Below are 24,490 nucleotides of genomic sequence, written 5' to 3' on the forward strand. Positions count from 1 at the left end.
GCACTTGTTGGCCCTTTTGCCTTCACTCTGCGGTCCAGCTTACCCCAAACCATCTCGATTGGGTTCAGGTCCGGTGACTGTGGAGGCCAGGTCATCTGGCGCAGCACGCCATCACTCTCCTTCATGGTCAAATAGCCCTTACTTTTAAAGTTTTCCCAATTTTTCGGCTGACTGACTGACCTTAATTTCTTAAAGTAATGATGGCCACTCGTTTTTCTTTACTTAGCTGCTTTCTTCTTGCCATAATACAAATTCTAACAGTCTATTCAGTAGGACTATCAGCTGTGTATCCACTTGACTTCTTCTCAACGCTACTGATGGTCCCAACCCCATTTATAAGGCAAGAGATCCCACTTATTAAACCTGACAGGGCACACCTGTGAAGTGAAAACCATTTCAGGGGACTACCTCTTGAAGCTCATCAAGAGAATGCCAAGAGTGTGCAAAGCAGTAATCAAAGCAAAAGGTGGCTACTTTGAAGGACCTAGAATATGACATATTTTCAGCTGTTTCACACTTGTTTGTTATGTATATAATTCCACATGTGTTAATTCATAGTTTTGATGCCTTCAGTGTGAATCTACAATTTTCATAGTCATGAAAATAAAGAAAACTCTTTGAATGAGAAGGTGTGTCCAAACTTTTGGTCTGTACTGTTTATATATATATATGTACACTGAACAAAAATATAAACGCAACACTTTTGGTTTTGCTCCCATTTTGCATGAGCTGAACTCAAAGATCTGAAACATTTTCTACATACACAAAAGACCCATTACTCTCAAATATTGTTCACAAATCTGTGTTAGTGAGCACTTCTTCTTTGCCGAGATAATCCATCCTACCTCACAGGTGTGGCATATCAAGGTGCTGATTAGACAGCATGAATATTGCACAGGTGTGCCTTAGACTGCCCACAATAAAAGGCCACTCTGGAATGTGCACAGTTTTGCCTTATTGGGGGGTGGGGGGGGTGTCAGAAAACCAGTCAGTATCTGGTGTGGCCACCATTTGCCTCACGCAGTACAACACAGCTCCGTCGCATAGAGTTGATCAGGTTGTTGATTGTGGCCTGTGGAATGTTGGTCCACTCCTCTTCAATAGCTGTGCGAAGTTGCAGAATATTGGCAGGAACTTGAACACGCCGTTATATAGGCCGATCCAGAGCATCTCAAACATGCTCAATGGGTGACATGTCTGGAGAGTATGCTGGCCATGCAAGAACTGGGATGTTTTCAGCTTCCAGGAATTGTGTACAGATCCTTGCAATATGGGGCCGTGCATTATCATGCTGCAACATGAGGTATGGTCGTGGACAATGGGCCTCAGGATCTGGTCACGGTATCTCTGTGCATTCCAAATGCCATCAATAAAATGCACCTGTGTTCGTTGTCCATAACATACTCCTGCCCATACCAAAACCCCACCGCCACCATGGGCCACTCGATCCACAACGTTAACGTCTGAAAACCGCTCACCCACACGACGCCACACTGCTGTCTGCCATCTGCCCTGAACAGTAAAAACCGGGACTCATTCGTGAACAGAACGCCTCTCCAATGTGGGTCCGCAAAAAAAAAAAAAAGGGAATGTACTCCATATGCATTCTGTTTCTGTATTTCTGTTTTTCTGTTCCGTTCAAAGATAGAACATGTCCTTTTGGATAATAATACTGTTCTACAAGGGGCCAACTGTTCCGTTCCGCAAAAAACTGAATGCATTTGGACGTCATCCGTATTTATTGCGGATCCGTTTTTTGCGGACCGCAAAATACAGAAAAAGCCATACTGTCGTGTGCAAGAGGCCTTAGACAGGTTTGTGAACAATAAGTAATGGGTCTTTTGTGTATGTAGAAAATGTTTCAGATCTTTGTGTTCAGCTCATGAAAAATGGGAAGAAGCACACCACTAAATGCACTAAGGGTGGGTAATACATGACTACCATACTTACTATTAAGCGGAGTAGAAGCTCTTAGCGCATATAATTGATCAAACCTGCTTTTAAATCAATTATCTCTGGAGGTGCTGTTCCTTTTTTTGATTATATGTGTATATATGTGTGTATATATACCGTATATGCCGGCGTATAAGACGACTGGGCGAATAAGACGACCCCCAACTTTTCCAGTTAAAATATAGGGTTTGGGGTATACTCGCAGTATAAGACTACCCCTCCAACGCTATTTACTTTGGCATTAAGATCTGCAGGTAATTGTTGTGCAATTTTCGTCTTTTGCCTCAGTACCATATTATGCTTTTCCAAGAATCTAGTACACCAGGATACAGTGGCCTTAAATCTGTTGCTGTGATCTGGGTTAGATTTGGCCCACTGAAGTACAAACAAACTTATTTTATTTTGTGTCACTACATAACCGTTTTGGCGATGCTCATTCAACATGTCTGCTACATGTTTTTTGAGTTCTGGCCAATGTGGGGTGCCTCTTCTTAATGCACACTTACCCCTTGGCATACTCTTTAATGCTTTTTCATTTGCTTTCCAGTCCCGAACCATCTTTTCTGTTACTCCATATTGTCTTGCAGCAGCGCAGTTATTATGTTCCCTGGTATAGTTTACAACTTTAAGTTTGAAACTGGCTTCATATTTCTTTCTTCTTGCTGGTAGAGCCATGATGGGGTCTTGACTGTTAGCCATTTGTATACTGTACTGTGTATACTGGTGCTGTACTGTATGAACCAGTAGAGATACTGGTGCTGTACTGTATGTACAGATACTGGTGCTGTACTGTATGCACAGATACTGGTGCTCTACTGTATTTACCACCAGATGTATCTGCTCCCCAGATAGACTCTGTTTTTTCACCACAGATAAGATGCAAACCAAACTTCATTAGAGATCCGCCGTTCCAACATTAGAATTGGCTGAAGTGCAGATGCTCCTGCTTCCCCCTGCCTTGCCTCAGAATCGCCAATCCAAACCAGTATACAACAACCAGCCAATCACGGCAAGCGATGTACCGGTATTTTCTGTGCACACTGCATACAAAGCCTGCTTGGATTGGGTGGGTCAGCTCTCCCTGCCTGCCCAGCCCTCCCTGTCTTCAAGACGATCTGAGGGTTAGTGCGCAATGTGATACTGCCGGCACGAGAAAACCACTGAGAGCAGGGAGAGGGGGCTGCTTCAGGAGCGGCTGGCCGGGATGCAGTGCACGGTGGCTCAGCTAGAGGGCGCCTGTCCCTGAAGCTGGAGAAGGACAGCTTCTCCAGTCCGGCTGGGAAGTAAGTTTCAGCATGCCGTATACCGGCATATAAGACGACACCCGGCGTATAAGACGACCCCCGACTTTTAAAGAGATTTTTTATGTGTTAAAAAGTAGTCTTATACGCAGGAATATACAGTATATGGTATGAAAAACTACTGGCAGCACCACCTTTAGAGCAAACAAAAACGGGTGCAAGGTCCAAGTACGGTAACTGGAGCTTACCCACTAGTAGACAATAGAAAAAATCGGACAGCACTCCGGACGGTTTCTTCAGTAAAACAGGTAGTGTTTATTCACCCATATGGTGGCAGCAAAAAAGCCATATATATACAGGGAGTGCAGAATTATTAGGCAAGTTGTATTTTTGAGGATTAATTTTATTATTGAACAACAACCATGTTCTCAATGAACCCAAAAAACTCATTAATATCAAAGCTGAATATTTTTGGAAGTAGTTTTTAGTTTGTTTTTAGTTTTAGCTATTTTAGGGGGATATCTGTGTGTGCAGGTGACTATTACTGTGCATAATTATTAGGCAACTTAACAAAAAACAAATATATACCCATTTCAATTATTTATTTTTACCAGTGAAACCAATATAACATCTCAACATTCACAAATATACATTTCTGACATTCAAAAACAAAACAAAAACAAATCAGTGACCAATATAGCCACCTTTCTTTGCAAGGACACTCAAAAGCCTGCCATCCATGGATTCTGCCAGTGTTTTGATCTGTTCACCATCAACATTGCGTGCAGCAGCAACCACAGCCTCCCAGACACTGTTCAGAGAGGTGTACTGTTTTCCCTCCTTGTAAATCTCACATTTGATGATGGACCACAGGTTCTCAATGGGGTTCAGATCAGGTGAACAAGGAGGCCATGTCATTAGATTTTCTTCTTTTATACCCTTTCTTGCCAGCCACGCTGTGGAGTACTTGGACGCGTGTGATGGAGCATTGTCCTGCATGAAAATCATGTTTTTCTTGAAGGATGCAGACTTCTTCCTGTACCACTCCTTGAAGAAGGTGTCTTCCAGAAACTGGCAGTAGGACTGGGAGTTGAGCTTGACTCCATCCTCAACCCGAAAAGGCCCCACAAGCTCATCTTTGATGATACCAGCCCAAACCAGTACTCCACCTCCACCTTGCTGGCGTCTGAGTCGGACTGGAGCTCTCTGCCCTTTACCAATCCAGCCACGGGCCCATCCATCTGGCCCATCAAGACTCACTCTCATTTCATCAGTCCATAAAACCTTAGAAAAATCAGTCTTGAGATATTTCTTGGCCCAGTCTTGACGTTTCAGCTTGTGTGTCTTGTTCAGTGGTGGTCGTCTTTCAGCCTTTCTTACCTTGGCCATGTCTCTGAGTATTGCACACCTTGTGCTTTTGGGCACTCCAGTGATGTTGCAGCTCTGAAATATGGCCAAACTGGTGGCAAGTGGCATCTTGGCAGCTGCACGCTTGACTTTTCTCAGTTCATGGGCAGTTATTTTGCGCCTTGGTTTTTCCACACGCTTCTTGTGACCCTGTTGACTATTTAGAATTAAACGCTTGATTGTTCGATGATCACGCTTCAGAAGCTTTGCAATTTTAAGAGTGCTGCATCCCTCTGCAAGATATCTCACTATTTTTGACTTTTCTGAGCCTGTCAAGTCCTTCTTTTGGCCCATTTTGCCAAAGGAAAGGAAGTTGCCTAATAATTATGCACACCTAATATAGGGTGTTGATGTCATTAGACCACACCCCTTCTCATTACAGAGATGCACATCACCTAATATGCTTAATTGGTAGTAGGCTTTCGAGCCTATACAGCTTGGAGTAAGACAACATGCATAAAGAGGATGATGTGGGCAAAATACTAATTTGCCTAATAATTCTGCACGCAGTGTATATATATACTTAGCATGGAGGCTCACCGTGGTAAGTCCTTCCATGGTCAGACCTTCTCACCATTCGGTAGCGAGGTGATTACTGCTGAATGAATAAGTAAAGACTCGGCATTCTCAGGTGCAAAAAATGAAATAGATGCTTTCAGTTTGAATGCACGTGAGTATTGTTGGTATACATGGTATGCATCTGTCTTTTTTGCCCAGGGGAAGTGTAACACTGTATTACATCTGCAGTTATGCATTTACCCGTCTGATGTTGACACATCAAAACTGGGGTCAGGTTCTTGAGGACTTGAAGCGGAGCACATTGACAGACAACCTGGTTTACCTGCTGCTAGATGTTCATATCTTTCTCTCCATGCGATGGATTTAGATTAATAGAAGGGATTATAAACATGAAATCAATGAAGATGTGAGAATGTATGATATTCTAGCTTTTATCTGAAACAGTCAATTGCTCCATTTATGAGCACCACATATACCAGTGTTCAAGGGGTTCTCCGGGCTTTTAATATTGATGACCTATCCTCAGGATAGGTGATCAATACCAGATCAGCGGGGGTCCGACATCCAGCACCCCACATATCAGCTGTATGACGGGAAGACGCTCGCAGTGTGGACGTGCCGTCTCCCGTCTCTCTTCCTGCTCGCTGCTGCTTTGCCATAGACCTATTCTGAGGATAGGTCATCAGTATTGGGGGGGGTGCTATTACTTTTATGATTGCTGTGTCCCGCACTGATCTGTCAGGTAGTATATGGTAGTTTAGGTATGAATGTGCATATAATTGTATTTCTTTGGTCTTCCAGAACCATAATTGAATGGTCTGAATCCCGTGATAGAGGATGTGGGAAATTTCAGTCAACCAAGATGGAAGACTTTACGTTTAATGACCTTAATATAAAAATTGGCTTCCCTTACTTGTACTGCCATCAAGGAGATTGTGAGCACATTGTTACTTTTACAGATATAAGGTAGGTCGGTATTATTAGTACTATAAAGCTGAGTTCATGGTGAATCCACGACAGAATCTGCATTGCAAGGGGTGAAATCTGTGGCTAAAATTCACAGTAAATCTGCTCAACAGTAGGAATGCTGCGAATGCAATTGCTGCATGCCCCGCATCTGCACAGAATTAAGTTTTATGGGAATGTTTTTGTACAATTCGGTAATGATTTAAAGGGTTGTCCAAGATGGTTAAAAATCTCAGGTAACCCTTATAATATCTTAAAATAAAAACCATCATATACTAACCCTTTCTCCAATGCTGTTCTCTGCAGCACTCTTCTGGCGCTCCCGCTGGAATACGTTTTAAAACAGCAGCAGTAACATGTCTGGACACAGCATGTGACCTCTGCAGCCAATCACTGTCCTCAGCAGTCTACAGGTGAGGACAGTGATTGGCTGCAGCAGTAAACTGCTGAATCCAGGCACGTCACTGTGCACGTTCCAATGACAAACAGTGGTAGGAGTAACGCAGAGAAAACAGCACTGGAAAAGGGGTTAAAGTATATGTTGGTTTTTATTTTAAGACATTGTAGAGGTTATCCAAGACTTTTGTGTCTGGATTCTTCCTGCATTGCTTTAACTACCTCTTACTCCATTACTGTTGGTCACTGTCCGTTATAATGGCTGTAGAGAGGGTGGAATATCTGCTAGAGGAGAGCCTAACACAGGACAGACATAGCTGAACCTCTAGCCTGAAAACTGCCTCACATACATATGAGCTGACTGTACATCATCAGGACCTCAATCATTTCATGGCGATTCCAACCATTCTGGAGTCCTTTTTCTTATTGCTCTGTGTTGTGCTGTTCCTTTCTTATTCCTCCAAGTAGTGTATATATAAATGTATAATTGGGTGTTACAGTCTGACATTGTCCAGTCAGTGCTGACAGTGCCAGAGGGGACAAGGGGAATGTCATTTAAGGAAAAACTATCTAGGATGAATAACAAAGGAACTGCACAACATAGATTAATGAGAAATGATTGTTATTTCATGAAGAATACATGTATTTACTAAAACAAACATGTCAGGAGAGGTGACAGGTCCTCTTTAAAGGGGTATTCCGGTTACATTAATAAGAAAGCACTCGGCTATGTCTGGAATTCCTGTACAAATAAAAGGGAGCGGCTGTACTCATGCCCGACTGGTGGCTCCGTTCATTTCAGGAGGGCTGCAAGGGGTAAGGGCCCCAGTTCTTGTGATCGGTGGGGATCCCAGCAGTAGGACCCTAACTGATCTAATAGTTATCCCCTATTCTGTGAATAGGGGATAACTTAACCCCTTAGTGACTACCCATACGCCTTTTTACGGCAGTCACTAAGGGACCATAAGCGCTGCATGAGTCCCCTGTGCAGCAGGGAGCAGGGGCCCGCCTCTCAAATGAGAACCAGGCTCCTGCTCTAATAGCCCGGACTGGCAGGAGTGCCGGTCCGGGCTGTTTAACGCCCTACATGCTGCATGCAATGGCACCCACCGCATGGAAAGCGGTGACAGAGGGAGCAGACTCCCTCTGTCTCCCATTGGCACCCCGCAAATGCGATCGTGAGGTGCCGATGTGTTTAAAGGCTGGCTGGGGTCTGATATAGGCCCCAAACCAGCCTTTAGTATTTTCCAGCAGGCTGTGCCTCTCTGGTGCAGCCTGCTGGTCATTGTCAGTAAAGCACTGACATTAAAATGCAATGCACTATAGCAGGGATCAGCAACCTCCGGCACTCCAGCTGTTCTGAAACTATAACTCCCAGAATCCTCTTTTCACTTCTATGGTAGTTACAAGAACAGCCGAGCAAGTGTGCATGCTGGGTTTTGTAGTTTCACAGCAGCTGGAGTGCCGAAGGTTGCTGATCCCTGCACTATAGGGATAGTGCATTGTATTTTAAAATTTGTCAAAATGTTGTCTGTTATAGTCCCCTTGTGGACGCCCTTATGTCCTGGTACTTAAGGACACAGGGCGTACCTGTACGCCCTGTGTATTTCTGATCACCGGCGGGCGATGATCGGAAGCCGGTGCCTGCTCAAATCATTGAGCAGGCACTTCGGCTAAATGCGCGGGGGGGTGCCGTGACTCCCCCATGTCGGCGATCACCGCAAACTGCAGGTCAATTCAGACCTGCGGTTTGCGGCTTTTACCTATTGCGGTGGCGGCCGGCGGCGGTGCCATCGGGTCCCCATGGGGCTGTAGGGGGGACCCGATGGCATAGGAAGACCCGATGGCCTAAGGAATGCATCACGCTGCCTTCCGGTGACGAGCCTGTGAGATCCAGCCCCCTGGGTCTCACAGGCCAGAAGCTGTATGAGTAATATACACAGTATTACTCATACAGCCAATGCATTCCAATACAGAAGTATTGGAATGCATTGTAAAGGATTAGACCCCCAAAAATAAAAACTGCTAAATAAACCATTTTTTTTGTCACCTTACATGACAAAAAGTACAACAGCAAGCGATCAAAAAGGCGTTTGCTGACTCTGATTTGTGTACTTTTGCTCCTTTGTATATTAATAAGTTGTTAAATAAAAAAAAAAAAAAAGGTGTTTGCCCACTAAAATAGTACCAATCTAACCGTCGCCTCATCCCGCAAAAAATGAGCCCCTACCTGAGACAATCGCCCAAAAAATTAAAAAACTATGGCTCAGAATATGGAGACACTAAAACATCATTTTTTTGTTTAAAAAAAGCTGTTATTGTGTAAAACTTACATTAATAAAAAAAAGTATACATATTAGGTATTGCCGTGTCCGAATCGACCGCCTCTATAAAAATATCACATGACCTAACCCCTCAGATGAGCACAGTAAAAAAAAAAACTGTGCTACATAAAAAAATTTTTTGTCACCTTACATCACAAAAAGTGTAATAGCAAGCGATCAAAAAGTCACACGCACCCCAAAATAGTGCCAATAAAACCATCATCTCATCCCGCAAAAATCATACCCTACCCAAGGTAATCGCCCAAAAACTGAAAAAATTATGGCTCTCAGACTATGAATTCACAAAAACATGATTTTTTTTGCTTCAAAAATTAAATCATTGTGTAAAACTTACATAAATAAATAAAAAGTATACATATTAGGTATCGCAGTGTCCGTGAAAACCTGGTCTATAGAAAATACCACATGATCTAACCTGTCAGATGAATGTTGTAAATAACAAAAAAATAAAAACGGTGCCAAAACAGCTATTTCTTGTTACCTTGCCTCACAAAAAGTGTAATATAGAGCAACCAAAAATCATATGTACCCTAAACTAGTACCAACAAAACTTCCACCCTATCCCGTAGTTTCTAAAATGGGGTCACTTTTTTGGAGTTTCTACTCTAGGGGTGCATCAGGGGGGCTTCAAATGGGACATGGTGTCAAAAAAAAACAGTCCAGCAAAATCTGCCTTCTAAAAACCGTATGGCATTCCTTTCCTTCTGCGCCCTGCCGTGTGCCCGTACAGTAGTTTACGACCACATATGGGGTGTTTCTGTAAACTAGAGAATCAGGGCCATAAATATTGAGTTTTGTTTGGCTGTTAACCCTTGCTTTGTAAAAGTAAAAAAAATATTAAAATGGAAAATCTGCCAAAAAAGTGAAATTTTGAAATTGTATCTCTATTTTCCATTAATTCTTGTGGAACACCTAAAGGGTTAACAAAGTTTGTAAAATCAGTTTTGAATACCTTGAGGGGTGTAAGTTTATAGAATGGTAATTTTGGGTGGTTTCTATTATGTAAGCCTCGCAAAGTGACTTCAGACCTGAACTGGTCCCTAAAAATTGGGTTTTTGAAAATTTCAGAAAAATTTCAAGATTTGCTTCTAAACTTCTAAGCCTTATAACATCCCTAAAAAATAAAATATCATTCCCAAAATAATCCAAACATGAAGTAGACATATGGGGAATGTAAAGTAATAACTATTTTTGGAGGTATTACTATGTATTATAGAAGTAGAGAAATTGAAACTTGGAATTTTGCAATTTTTTACCGATTTTTGGTAAATTTGGTATTTTTTATAAATACATTTTTTTATTTTTTTTATTCATTTTACCAGTGTCATGAAGTACAATATGTGACGAAAAAACAATCTCAGAATGGCCTGGATAAGTCAAAGCGTTTTAAAGTTATCACCACTTGAAGTGACATTGGTCAGATTTGCAAAAAATGGCCTGGTCCTTAAGGTGAAATAAGGCTGTCCTTAAGGAGTTAAGTGGTAAAAAAAAAAAAACACCCACATTTATTAAATTTAAAAAATTCCAGTAAAACAAATGCGCTTTTTGAAAAGTACATTTATTTTTTTGGGGATGTTAGAAGGCTTAGAGGTTTAGAAGCAAATCTTAAAATTTTAAGAAAATTACCAAAACCCAATTTTTTTTAAGGCCCAGTTAGATTATGAAGTCACTTTGTGGAGCTTACATATTAAAAACCACCCATAAATCACCCGATTTTAGAAACAACACCCCTCAAGCTATTCAAAACAGATTTTACAAACTTTGTTAACCCTTTAGGTGCCCCGCGAGAATTAAAGGAAATTGGGAATGAAATTTCAAAATTTCACTTTTTTTTTTAGCAGATTTTACATTTTTATCTATTTTGTCTGCAGCACATCAAGGGTTAACAGCCAAAAATAACTCAATCTATTACTCTGAATCTGGAGTTCACAGAAACACACCATATGTGCTCAAAAACTGATGTATGGGTGCACAGCAGGCTTCAGAGTGGAAGGAGCACCATATGGTTTTTGGAGAGCTGATTTAGCTGGAATGGTACTTGGGAGCTATGTCGCATATGAAGACACCCTGTGGTGGCCCTACAGTGGAAACCCCCAAAAAGTGACCCCATTTTGGAAACTACACCCCTCAAGAAATCTTTCAAGGTGTGTAGTGAGCACTTTGACCTCAAAGGTGTTTCCTAGAATTAGGAAACACTTGGCAGTGAAAATGAAAAATTGCATTTTCTTCACAAAACAGTTGCTTTACACCCACATTTTTAACTTTCCCAAAGGGTAACAGGACAAAGTGCACCCCACATTTTGTTCCCACTTTCCCCCCGAATACGACAACACCCCATATGTGCTCAAATAATTATGTATGGGTGCACAGCAGGGCTCTAGAGTCAAACAGCAAAATATAGATTTTGCTCACCTGAATTGGCAGACATTTATTTTAGGTGCCATGTCGCATTTAAAAGATTCCTGAGATCCCCAGAAATTAAAAACCCCAAGAAGTGACCCCATTTTGGAAAGAGAAACCCTGTCCGAACATTTTAAGGGGTGGGAAGGGCACTTTTGACCTAACAGGTGTTTCACAGAAATGAATATGTAGTGGTTGGTGAAAAGTGGATCTGTAAGCTATGCGGACTAAATCAGAGATATAAGGTGGTAAAACTACAGGGTACATCATGGATGAAATTTAATTCATACTCCAGGAATGAGTGGTAGATTTTAAAACACTCAGGTTTTTCAGGGCAGGTTTCGCAGTGGTAAATGGTGTCTTTCCTTATCCCCCTTTTGGAATGCACCCTGCATCTTTTTTGGGTCCTTCCCTTCCGTGCTGTCTGGGGGACTTGACCTGTTAAATGTTGCCCTGGTACAACACGGGCACCATGATTTCCTGAAGTACTGGGACCCTCCCCAGCCTGGCTTTGATAACCACCTCTTGGAACTGAAGGAAAGTTCCTGTGTGGCCTGCAGATTGAAATAACACGTACGCATTGCACCTTGCCATCTGTACAATGTGTACAACCAGCTTTTTGTACCACACTTTCGTTTTTCGTGTGGCACTGTAGGGCTTCAGAAGTTGATCTGAAAGATCCACCCCTCCCATGTGCCTGTTGTAGTCCAGGACACAAACTGGTTTGGGGGTAGTGGTTGTGGTACCTCATACAGGAGCAGGGGAGCTGGTGTTAGTGTGAATGGTGGTCAGTACAAGGACGTCCCTCTTATCCTTGTACTTAACCACCGGCATGTTCTCATGGAGGAGAGCCCTACTTTCACCCATTCTCAGTGGTTGCCCTACCCGGAATCTAGGGAGGCCTCTATGATTTTTGCACACTGTGCCGCAAGCCACAGTACCTCTGGCAGTTAGGGACATGAATAGGGGTATGCTGGTATAATAGTTATCCACATAGAGGTGTAACCCTTATCCAGCAGTGGGTGCAGTAAGTCCCACACAATCTTCCCACTAACTCCTAGAATGGGGAGGCATTCTGGGGGTTCTATCCGGGAATCTAAATTGGAGTCTGATAGAAAATGTCCGAACTCCAATATTGTCTAACATTTGGCTTCTTTACAACGCCCATATGCAGCACAAGTCCCCAAAATTTCATCATCTCTGCTGCACTTACTGGGGTTCAACCTAGGGGTCTAGCGTATGCCGATGTAGGGTTCTGATCAATGAATTGTTGAGCGTATAAATTGGTTTGGGCCACCATAAAATTTACTAAATCTTCAGAGACGGGCGGGCCATTTTTATTTTATTGGGGTGTGACGTGTGAAATGTGTAAACCCTGATTTAGTGTGAGGGGTGTGTATGTTGTGTTTTCACACGTGAAGGGGCTTGTAATAAATTTGAAATATAGAGGAAAGGAGTAGAGAAAAAAAGTTAACTGAGCAGACCGATCAGAAAAATGGATGTTTCTGACAGACAGGCAGATATTATGTGCGTGCAAAAATGTACACTAACACTACCTAAAATTGATTTTTATTTAACACTAAATGTATTTTTTACACCAAAAAAAAAAGAAAACTGAGCACAAAAGCGACCAGTAAAAAAAATGGCACTTATTGGTGCTCAGAACTGCAGAACGCACACAAGCTGACGTTTGGTGCGTCCGTGCAGACACTGCAGTATAAAAATTTATTTCAGATACAAAAAAAGAACACTCTAAAAATCAACATATATATATATATATATATAAAGTGGAAACACGGACAGCACTCCAAGTAGAAAAGTGGTATTTAATCACCCATGCAGATGGCAACGTTTCAGCTCAAACAAGAGCCTTTTTCAAGCGCTTGAAAAAGGCTCTTGTTTGAGCTGAAACGTTGCCATCTGCATGGGTGATTAAATACCACTTTTCTACTTGGAGTGCTGTCCGTGTTTCCACTTTGTCTATTTGGGGTAAGCAGCTATATCCCTGGACGTAGCACCCACACTACCTGTTTCCAGTGCCGCCATTATTTTTTCTTTTTTTATATATATATATATATATATATATATATATATGTATATATATACACAGGGTGGGCCATTTATTAACTTCCTGTTTGTGGCACATTAGTATATGTGAGGGGGAAACTTTTCAAGATGGGTGGTGACCATGGCGGCCATTTTGAAGTCTGCCATTTTGAATCTAACTTTTTTCAATAGGAAGAGGGTCATGTGACACATCAAACTTATTGGGAATTTCACAAGAAAAACAATGTTGTGCTTGGTTTTAACGTAACTTTATTCTTTCATGAGTTATTTACAAGTTTCTGACCACTTATAAAATGTGTTCAATGTGCTGCCCATTGTGTTGGATTGTCAATGCAACCCTCTTCTCCCACTCTTCACACACTGATAGCAACACCGCAGGAGAAATGCTAGCACAGGCTTCCAGTATCCGTAGTTTCAGGTGCTGCACATCTCGTATCTTCACAACATAGACAATTGCCTTCAGATGACCCCAAAGATAAAAGTCTAAGTGGGTCAGATCGGGAGACCTTGGGGGCCATTCAACTGGCCCACGACGACCAATCCACTTTCCAGGAAACTGTTCATCTAGGAATGCTTAGACCTGACACCCATAATGTGGTGGTGCACCATCTTGCTGGAAAAACTCAGGGAACGTGCCAGCTTCAGTGCATAAAGAGGGAAACACATCATCATGTAGCAATTTCGCATATCCAGTGGCCTTGAGGTTTCCATTGATGAAGAATGGCCCCACTATCTTTGTACCCCATATACCACACCATACCATCAATTTTTTTGTTCCAACAGTCTTGGAGGGATCTATCCAATGTGGGTTAGTGTCAGACCAATAGCGGTGGTTTTGTTTGTTAACTTCACCATTCACATAAAAGTTTGCCTCATCACTGAACAAAATCTTCTGCGTAAACTGAGGGTCCTGTTCCAATTTTTGTTTTGCCCATTCTGCAAATTCAGTGCGCCGATCTGGGTCATCCTTGTTGAGATGCTGCAGTAGCTGGAGTTTGTAAGGGTGCCATTTGTGAGTAGCTAATATCCGCCGAAGGGATGTTCGACTAATGCCACTCTCCAGTGACATGCGGCGAGTGCTACGCTGTGGGCTCTTGCTGAATGAAGCTAGGACAGCCACTGATGTTTCTTCATTAGAGACAGATTTCATGCGTCCACATTTTGGCAAATCCAACACTGAACCAGTTTCACGAAACTTAGCAAGCAGTTTGCTAACTGTAGCATGGGAGATGGGTGGTCTCGTAGGGTGTCTTGCATTGAAATCTACTGCAATGACCAGGTTACTACGTTCACCTGACATCAACACAATTTCTATCCACTCCTCAAGTGTTAACCTCGGCGACATGTCAATGGCTGTAAACAAAGAGAAACTTGTAAATAACTCATGAAAGAATAAAGTTATGTTAAAACCAAGCACACCATTGTTTTTCTTGTGAAATTCCCAATAAGTTTGATGTGTCACATGACCCTCTTCGTATTGAAAAAAGTTGGATTCAAAATGGCCGACTTCAAAATGGCCGCCATGGTCACCACCCATCTTGAAAAGTTTCCCCCCTCACATATACTAATGTGCCACAAAAAGGAAGTTAATATCACCAATCATTCCCATTTTATTAAGGTGTATCCATATAAATGGCCCACCCTGTGTGTGTGTGTATATATATATATATATATATTTGTGGTCGGGGCTATATGTGAAAGAACCTACCCCCTAATGTATGCCCCAACAGAACTAGCGGCTTGAGTTGTGCCATAACCGCTTCCGTCGAGAGTACACCTGAAAGAGGCCAAAAACCCAGCATGAAAATACAAAGCGTGTTCATTGACGTATTACAACGCCAAATTCTGAAAGGCACAAGAAATCTCGCTAACGGGGTTCGGAACATAACGGCTGTAACAAGACGAGCGCCACCGGCCCAACTTACGGATAATGTGGGCTGGCACCTGATTCCTGAAGCGGCCGAGGCTGCCCCAACCCTGAACGAATGCCCTGACACCGTGAGGGGGTCAAAACCTAGATTGACCGCCAGTATACGCGCATGCGCTATGAATTGGGAGGTAGACAACGCTGCTGTCCCGAAGGGTAACAGTGGGGTGTTAGTGCCGCGACCGGCCAGTGCCCCTGACAATCCCTGCAGGACGTGGACCGGACCCCATTTGTGAGACGTGGGGAAGAATTTGACCTGGGTAGGGGGACCTGACTGGGAGGTCTTGGTCATTTAGACCACAGTACGGCCTGTCCAATGGTTACCCTAAACATGCGCTGCTGCCACCACGGGATACAGGTCCCTAGCCTCCGTTGCCTGGAAATTCCCGTGGCCTCGCAAAACTCCTCCGGCCACGCCCCATTCAGCCAATGGGGGCCAAAAATAGCAGCGAAACCAGTGCTGACCCCGCTGTTGGAGAATATGACGGGGGAGTTGTGGGAGACCGCCGGGACAAACATGGACACGCCATTCCAATGACTCAAGAAGTGGTCCCACATGCTCAAATCCGCTTGCGCTTGACTGTCCAGGAACACTGGACTATCCTGACAGGAAATAACTGAGACACGGCTGGATGATAGCTATGACAGTGGGAATAACTGAGACACGGCTGGATGATAGCTATGACAGTGGGAATAACTGAGACACGGCTGGATGATAGCTATGGCAGTGGGAATAACAGACATGGCTGGATGATAGCTATGACAGTGGGAATAACTGAGACCTGGCTGGATGATGGCTATGACAGTGGGAATAACTGAGACACGGCTGGATGATAGCTATGACAGTGGGAATAACTGAGACATGGCTGGATGATAGCTATGACAGTGGGAATAACTGAGACATGGCTGGATGATAGCTATGACAGTGGGAATAACTGAGACACGGCTGGATGATAGCTATGGCAGTGGGAATAACTGAGACACGGCTGGATGATAGCTATGACAGTGGGAATAACTGAGACACGGCTGGATGATAGCTATGACAGGGGGAATAACTGAGACATGGCTGGATGATGGCTATGACATAGTGGGAATAACTGAGACATGGCGGGAGGATAGCTATGACAGTGGGAATAACTGAGACACGGCTGGATGATAGCTATGACATAGTGGGAATAACTGAGACACGGCTGGATGATAGCTATGACAGTGGGAATATCTGAGACATGGCTGGATGATAGCTATGACATAGTGGTAATAACTGAGACACGGCTGGATGATAGCTATGGCAGTGGGAATAACTGAGACATGGCTGGATGACAGCTATGACAGTGGGAATAACTGAGACATGGCTGGATGATAGCTATGACAGTGGGAATAACTGAGACATGGCTGGATGATAGCTATGACAGTGGGAATAACTGAGACACGGCTGGATGATAGCTATGACAGTGGGAATAACTGAGACACGGCTGGATGATAGCTATGGCAGTGGGAATAACAGACATGGCTGGATGATAGCTATGACAGTGGGAATAACTGAGACCTGGCTGGATGATGGCTATGACAGTGGGAATAACTGAGACACGGCTGGATGATAGCTATGACAGTGGGAATAACTGAGACACGGCTGGATGATAGCTATGACAGTGGGAATAACTGAGACACGGCTGGATAATAGCTATGACAGTGGGAATAACTGAGACACGGCTGGATGATAGCTATGACAGTGGGAATAACTGAGACATGGCTGGATGATAGCTATGACAGTGGGAATAACTGAGACATGGCTGGATGATAGCTATGACAGTGGGAGTGGTAACAATCTGGCTACGAAAACCTACCCTGAGGAATGACGCGCATCGCACACTTTACATGCCTAACAACGACTGCAGTTCCACCTTGGTGGTGACCCTACCAGTGACGAAACTGTGAATGGCTGCGCGGACCCTAACCAACTTGTCTTCCGGCAACCTAGCTGACATGCTCTCTGTGACTGTAAAGCAAGCAAAAAACGGACCGTCACTACTACTGTTTAGCAACAATTTGACTACCACCCGTGCCTAGACACCGCCACTGCAGAAACCATCATGCAAAGGTAACTGACCCTGGTGACCACCTGACAGGTACGGAGAAAGAGGAGACGTGTGACAGTGGAAAATAAATTAGAGACAAAGAAGGAGGACCTTACCGGAAACCGGACACGATGCTGATATGAGAAGAACACAAGGAACCAACCGTGGAAATAGACCTGTTCGCACGAATTAAGCAGAATACGGTTTGTTTTTTTTTAACAACGCTTGCGCCTGCGTTCAGGTGGCCCGAAGCTGGGCGACGAGACACGATTGTCAGATTGCCGGGGTTCTCACGGAGTTGGCTGAACGGCTGACGTGCATATGCCAAAATAAAACACAGCTATCTACGTAGCAAGCAAATTGCGACAAGTGTATGAAGACAGGCAAGTGAGAAACCTGCCCATCTGAAACAGAACAATGGAATAAAATGCCATACAATGTGAAGGGTCTGGCGTGCCCCTGCTGGCCTACGTCTAGGGGCGCCTGTTACTGGGGGTACTACCCCCAACAACTCATCACCATCACACTGCATGGCATTAACCCCCTACCTAACTGACAGCACGGCGGCCCGTGCCAGACTTTGCCCCCCATATAACAGTCATGGTGATTATACAAAATTCGTCTTGACAGAAAAGTTAAAAACAGCTAGGCTGTGATTAATCAGGCAGATTGAAACTCCGCCCTCAAAGACTAGCCTTCTCATTGACATTCCCCCCCCCTCCCCCCGTCCTTACTCCCTTACAAGCCTCCCCCAATGCAGAAAGATAGAGCCTAATGCGAGTAGCCCCAGCAAATATACGAACGGAGTCCCGCTGACTCCTGCTACCTGCGTGCAAGTCACGTGGGAGCGGGGCGTGCTGCCAGACTGCCGTTCCGGTGTGGGGATGTCCCTCTCATACCTTAGAGGGACCGACCCCACCGACCGGACTAAGGAGCCGACACTGCGCTGAGGCAGCCGCACGAGGAGGAACAGGACGCCGGAGGAAGCGCCGACCGGAAGTGACGCTCTGTCGCCTAGGAGATGCTGACGCCGCCGGCTGTAACAGGAACACTGCTGCCGTCCGTCCCCTCTGGAGAAAGGTGCGTCCTAGATATAGGGCAGGGCGCCCCTCCCACAAATACAGGCCAATTAATCGGCCTTAATACATATATATCCAGAAAAAGGACGGCACTCCAGCAGGATGAAAGTGAAGAAATTTCTTTAATCAACCATACGGTGCAACGTTTCGGCTCCACTGAGCCTTTCTATATATGAAGATAGAAAAATGGGCAGCACTCCGGTCTTGTGATAGAAAATAGGTGATGTTTTATTCACACCCAAACGCAATGCAGCATTTCAGCCCTCTCAATGGAGCCTTTGTCAAGCTAGTGAACACAGTGCTCTCAATACATTATATAGGTGAAACTCATTATAATAACATGATTGCTCATTAGGAACATATTCAGTGAACAAGAGTACAAAACAGTAAAAACATGATTCTTTTTTTAAAAATATTAGTGTGTCAATATATGTGGACCATCATATTGTCCACATATTATACATATATGCGAGTCAACTATAAATCAGTGTTACATACATAATTAGTGTTACTCCTCATATATAGTGCAGCTGTGCAAAACAGTGTTAATCAATTATAAATTAAAAGAGGGACAAACCCACACTATGAAATCCCATGATGCGATTCGATATTGGCGTCCTCTGGTGTGTACTACGCAAGCGCCAGTATACGTCAGCGGACCGCGAGAGTCCGCAACATCCCGCGCATGCGCACAAAATAGTACGTCAATGCTGGGATGTTTCCAAGATTCGCGGCTTCTCCCCAAATCCCGCGCGCGCCAATGGTTCCTGCATCCGTCATAATCACAGCAACCTACTGCGCATGATCAGGAGGTTAGAGACCCATGTTGTCACTATGTGACCATGGTAACCGTGCTGTCGCGTGGTGTAAGGGATCAGTAAATACATGGAAAACGTTGACTGCAGTCAGATCCTCAGGCCAATCCAGACCCAGGTTCCGGTCACTGCGCCTCCGCTTCCAACGATTTTAGACGGGGGCAGTGGGGATGCGGGTGTTACACACAGGCACCCGCAGTCATTTCTGAATGCGTGGGCCTATGCGGAACGGGGGACCGGGACATTCTCATGTCGCATGTCCCCTGCTCTCCCACCCAACATCCTCACACATCCACCTCTGACCCATATAAAGACCCCACATTATTCCAAAACTGGATATTAATATATATACAGGTCTCGAGTCCCCTCATCATGTCTTATCATAAAAAATGGATATAGGGAGAAGTCCACAAAATAAATAATATTATATGGGCACAAACAATATAGAGATTTCATGTCGGGCGATGTCCTCTCAGTTAAGACAATGATCTCCGTTAAGATAGTCTGAAAAAAATGATGATCTGAAAAAAGGGGTAATTAAAGAGCACAATCTTATCCTATTGTTATTTTCAAATGGTCACTAGGACCAATAGTTGTCTCTTGGTTGACACGTGTGATAGTTGAAACTAAAACGTAACATTTATTATTTATTGTAAATAAAACATTACACTAAACTGACATTTAAAACTATCAGCTATGCCTGCATATAAATCATGAATTTTATTATCAGTTATGGAGCCCTGGGATAGATATGGAGGTGCTACTGGTTGCTCTGCTCCCTTATTCTGCTAGGCTGCTTTATATTTAGCAGCCAAAGCAGCTTGATTCTATTGCCAGCTCTGTTACTGCACAGTGCTGGGTCTCACGCGATGACTGCTGTGCACTCAACTCCACATTATCTGCCTATCTGGCTACCACTGTCTTAGCAGTTATCAGTGTTGAAACGCAGGCATACACTGTCTAAAATCACATGCTCTACAGGACAAATTAACTTGGCGTCTTCAGGGATATCGGCAGTCTGCTGTAGAGGGGGGCGTGACCGGAGCTTATAAGACCTTCCTTCACTGATGTCACAACGTTTGTAACCACTGTGGTTACATATTGTTACTTGTATATTCTGTGGCCTATCAGGGATCTGCTTGTTTCTAATTGTCTCCTCCCCCTTATTTTCCCCCTTCCTCCAATAACCTCCTCCGTACCTATTGTATTGCGCATGCGTCAGAACCCCAGTTTATGTCGTTGCCGGCGGTTAATACTGCGCATGCTCCTATACTTATATTCGGCCCTCGCTTCTCAGCACTAGATGCGCCGCGTCCTGAGTCCATTCTGCGCCTGCGCCCCACACTTAGGATCGCTCGTATCCACTATGCGCTTGCGCTCCGTCCTGAGCTTGGACCGTTCCGTCAGTTTCACTGTAATTAGTGGGTATCTGCCTGTTCGGTATTTCTACCCATTTGATTCTTATGTATTGTGTATTGTGTACTATTTCTGGAGATACTGAGATAGCAGTTACTCGACTTTAGACATCTCAGCATTTTTTATTTTATTATATTCCTCTGGCAATGACGATGTTATAATTATTCCTCCTCTATGAGGATGTTGATTTTTTTCTCATATGCTTATTATACAGTCATTTGATCTACATTGCCTAAACTCCAGGCTGCATACCATCACCAGGGCTTTATATTGTGTTTACCTACTGCTGACTGGTCTATTCGTCCATACATTTAGAATTCCATCTCTACACCACTATTTTGATAGTTATAAATAGCATACACAATATTTATTCATTCATAAGTGCTAATTTCTACCTTTTATTTCATTACAGATGACACCCTCCATGTGTGTGCCATCCGCCAGGCTACTCCTAACATGGTAAGTATACGTCTGTTGTATAGGGTTATAAGGGTGGGGGGGGGGGGGGGGGGAATTGACACTATTCAGCCGTTCCTCTCCTCTTTTTGGAGTTATGGATATCCCTGAATTTTAAAGCTCCTATTGGTCTTGCCCTATTTTCATATTATACTGCATTTTGTTTATTTGTGTTATAGTGCAAATATTCTTTTAGTTGTCATAGTTTATTAATAGTTATACATGTGATCTCCTCCGTGGGTTCCTTATTAGAGGAAGGATACATATGTAAAGCCCTCATTTAAACCATATGGGGCTAGGCTTTTAAGACTAGAATTAGAAAGTAATGAAATTCTGTCACTTTTTTTAGCTTTATTGTACGCTTTGTGTAGTGTTTTTTTTCGGGTATCCCCTCGCCATAAATCGGTTGTACAGCAGGTTGCACTAATTCTAAAAAACAACAACAGGACAAGAAGATTGTCCGATGTATAGGTAACTATGACAGCCAACATGATAAAATTCGGAATATACTCAGAAAACATTGGCACATCTTACTCGCAGATGAAGAGTTAAAAGAAATCCTTCCTCCCCATCCTGCCATCACGTATAGAAGGGGACAAAATCTAAAGGAAAAACTGGTGCATAGCCATTTCACAATAGATAAAACGCCACGTATACAGACATGGCTGAGCACCAAAGGGTCGTATCCATGTGGCGGGTGCACCTTCTGCAACAAAATGTTACCAAAAAAGGAATTTACTAATCCCGTAGATAATAAAAATACGTAATTAGGGAATATATCAACTGTAAGTCCACTGGGGTAATTTACGCCATACAATGTGGTTGTCCCAAGTTATACATAGGCAAAACTATACAGGAATTAAGGAGGCGCATATCTAAACATCTAAGCACCATAAATACTGAGTCTGACACCTCTCTCTCTCGAGACATATAAGAACCGTTCATAACGGCAATACTGACACCCTGACAGTGTGGGGTATCCAGAAAATGATGATGGGCCCACGCATGGGAGATTTAGACAAAAAGCTGCAGCAAGAGGAAACAAGATGGATATACCGTCTTAAAAGCCTAGCCCCATATGGTTTAAATGAGGGCTTTACATATGTATCCTTCCTCTAATAAGGAACCCACGGAGGAGATCACATGTATAACTATTAATAAACTATGACAACTAAAAGAATATTTGCACTATAACACAAATAAACAAAATGCAGTATAATATGAAAATAGGGCAAGACCAATAGGAGCTTTAAAATTCAGGGATATCCATAACTCCAAAAAGAGGAGAGGAACGGCTGAATAGTGTCAATCCCCCCCCCCCCCCCCCCCACCCTTATAACCCTATGCAACAGACGTATACTTACCATGTTAGGAGTAGCCTGGCGGATGGCACACACATGGAGGGTGTCATCTGTAATGAAATAAAAGGTAGAAATTAGCACTTATGAATGAATAAATATTGTGTATGCTATTTATAACTATCAAAATAGTGGTGTAGAGATGGAATTCTAAATGTATGGACGAATAGACCAGTCAGCAGTAGGTAAACACAATATAAAGCCCTGGTGATGGTATGCAGCCTGGAGTTTAGGCAATGTAGATCAAATGACTGTATAATAAGCATATGAGAAAAAAATCAACATCCTCATAGAGGAGGAATAATTATAACATCGTCATTGCCAGAGGAATATAATAAAATAAAAAATGCTGAGATGTCTAAAGTCGAGTAACTGCTATCTCAGTATCTCCAGAAATAGTACACAATACACAATACATAAGAATCAAATGGGTAGAAATACCGAACAGGCAGATACCCACTAATTACAGTGAAACTGACAGAACGGTCCAAGCTCAGGACGGAGCGCAAGCGCATAGTGGATACGAGCGATCCTAAGTGTGGGGCGCAGGTGCAGAATGGACTCAGGACGCGGCGCATCTAGTGCTGAGAAGCGAGGGCCGAATATAAGTATAGGAGCATGCGCAGTATTAACCGCCGGCAACGACATAAACTGGGGTTCTGACTAGGGTTGTCCCGATACCACTTTTTTAGGACCGAGTACAAGTACCGATACTTTTTTTCAAGTAGTCACCGATACCGAATACCGATACTTTTTTTAAATGTCATGTGACCGTTTTGGGGGATCTGTGGATCTGTGGATGACGCACTGTCATGTGGGGGATCTGTGGATGGCACTGTTATGGGGGACCTGTGGATGGCACTGTTATGGGGGATCTGTGGATGGCACTGTTATGGGGGATCTGTGGATGGCACTGTTATGGGGATTTGTGGATGGCACTGTTATGGGGATCTGTGGATGGTACTGCTATGGGGTGGGATATCTGTGGATGGCATTGTTATGGGGTGGGGGGATCTGAGGATGGCATTGTTATTTGGTGGGGGATCTGTGGATGGTGCTGTTATAGGGGATCTGTGGATGGAACTGTTATGGGGAGGATCTGTGGATGACACTGCTATATGTCATCCACAGATCCCCCTCATAACAGTGTCCCCCAATACACCGGGCCCCGCCGCTCACCGAAGTATTTATAAACGTGAATCCTTATCCTGTTATTAAGTTGAACTAACGCTGCCCTCTCCCATGTTCCCCTGTATCCCCCTGTATCCCCACAGCACTTACTTAAGCTTCCATAGCAGGCAGAGCGGACGGCACCAGTAACGTCACTCACTGACGTCGCGCGTCTGCTCCGCCTGCTTCATTCATAAAGTGGGTGGAGCAGGCGCTCGACGTCAGTGAGTGACGTTACTGCTGCCGTCCGCTGTGCCTGCTATTGAAGCTTACAGGGGGATACAGGGGAACATGGGAACATGGGAGAGGGCAGCGTTAGTTCAACTTAATAACAGGATAAGGATTCACGTTTATAAATACTTTGGTGAGCGGCGGGGCCCGGTGTAAGAGTACAGTGACTGCACCGGGCCCCGCCCCTAGTTACGGACTCCAGCCCCTCCTCTCTCCCGATGCTGCATCTTTGCCGGGCCGCAAAAATATTCATTGCGGGAAAAAAAAAAAGTATTCTATTTATGTATCGGGGCGGGGTATCGGCGGCTGAGTACCGCCGAGAAAACTCGGAATCGGTCCCGATACCGATACTAGTATCGGTATCGGGACAACCCTAGTTCTGACGCATGCGCAATACAATAGGTACGGAGGAGGTTATTGGAGGAAGGGGGAAAATAAGGGGGAGGAGACAATTAGAAACAAGCAGATCCCTGATAGGCCACAGAATATACAAGTAACAATATGTAACCACAGTGGTTACAAACGTTGTGACATCAGTGAAGGAAGGTCTTATAAGCTCCGGTCACGCCCCCCTCTACAGCAGACTGCCGATATCCCTGAAGACGCCAAGTTAATTTGTCCTGTAGAGCATGTGATTTTAGACAGTGTATGCCTGCGTTTCAACACTGA

At 43.9% G+C, this 24,490-nt stretch overlaps 1 protein-coding gene across 2 annotated transcripts in view; it reads left to right on the forward strand.

Moving 5' to 3' along the window:
- Nucleotides 1-24,490, forward strand: part of SNAPC3 (small nuclear RNA activating complex polypeptide 3) — a 148,563-nt gene that overhangs the window by 119,401 nt on the left and 4,672 nt on the right. For both annotated transcript variants that reach the window (XM_040417170.1, XM_040417169.1), the window contains one exon: nt 5,922-6,086. In XM_040417170.1, the coding sequence (XP_040273104.1) occupies nt 5,922-6,086 (165 nt within the window). The remainder of the gene's footprint in view (nt 1-5,921; nt 6,087-24,490) is intronic.

The sequence above is a fragment of the Bufo bufo genome, chromosome 2 (assembly GCF_905171765.1).
Source record: "Bufo bufo chromosome 2, aBufBuf1.1, whole genome shotgun sequence".
NCBI classification, from domain to species: Eukaryota; Metazoa; Chordata; class Amphibia; order Anura; family Bufonidae; genus Bufo; species Bufo bufo.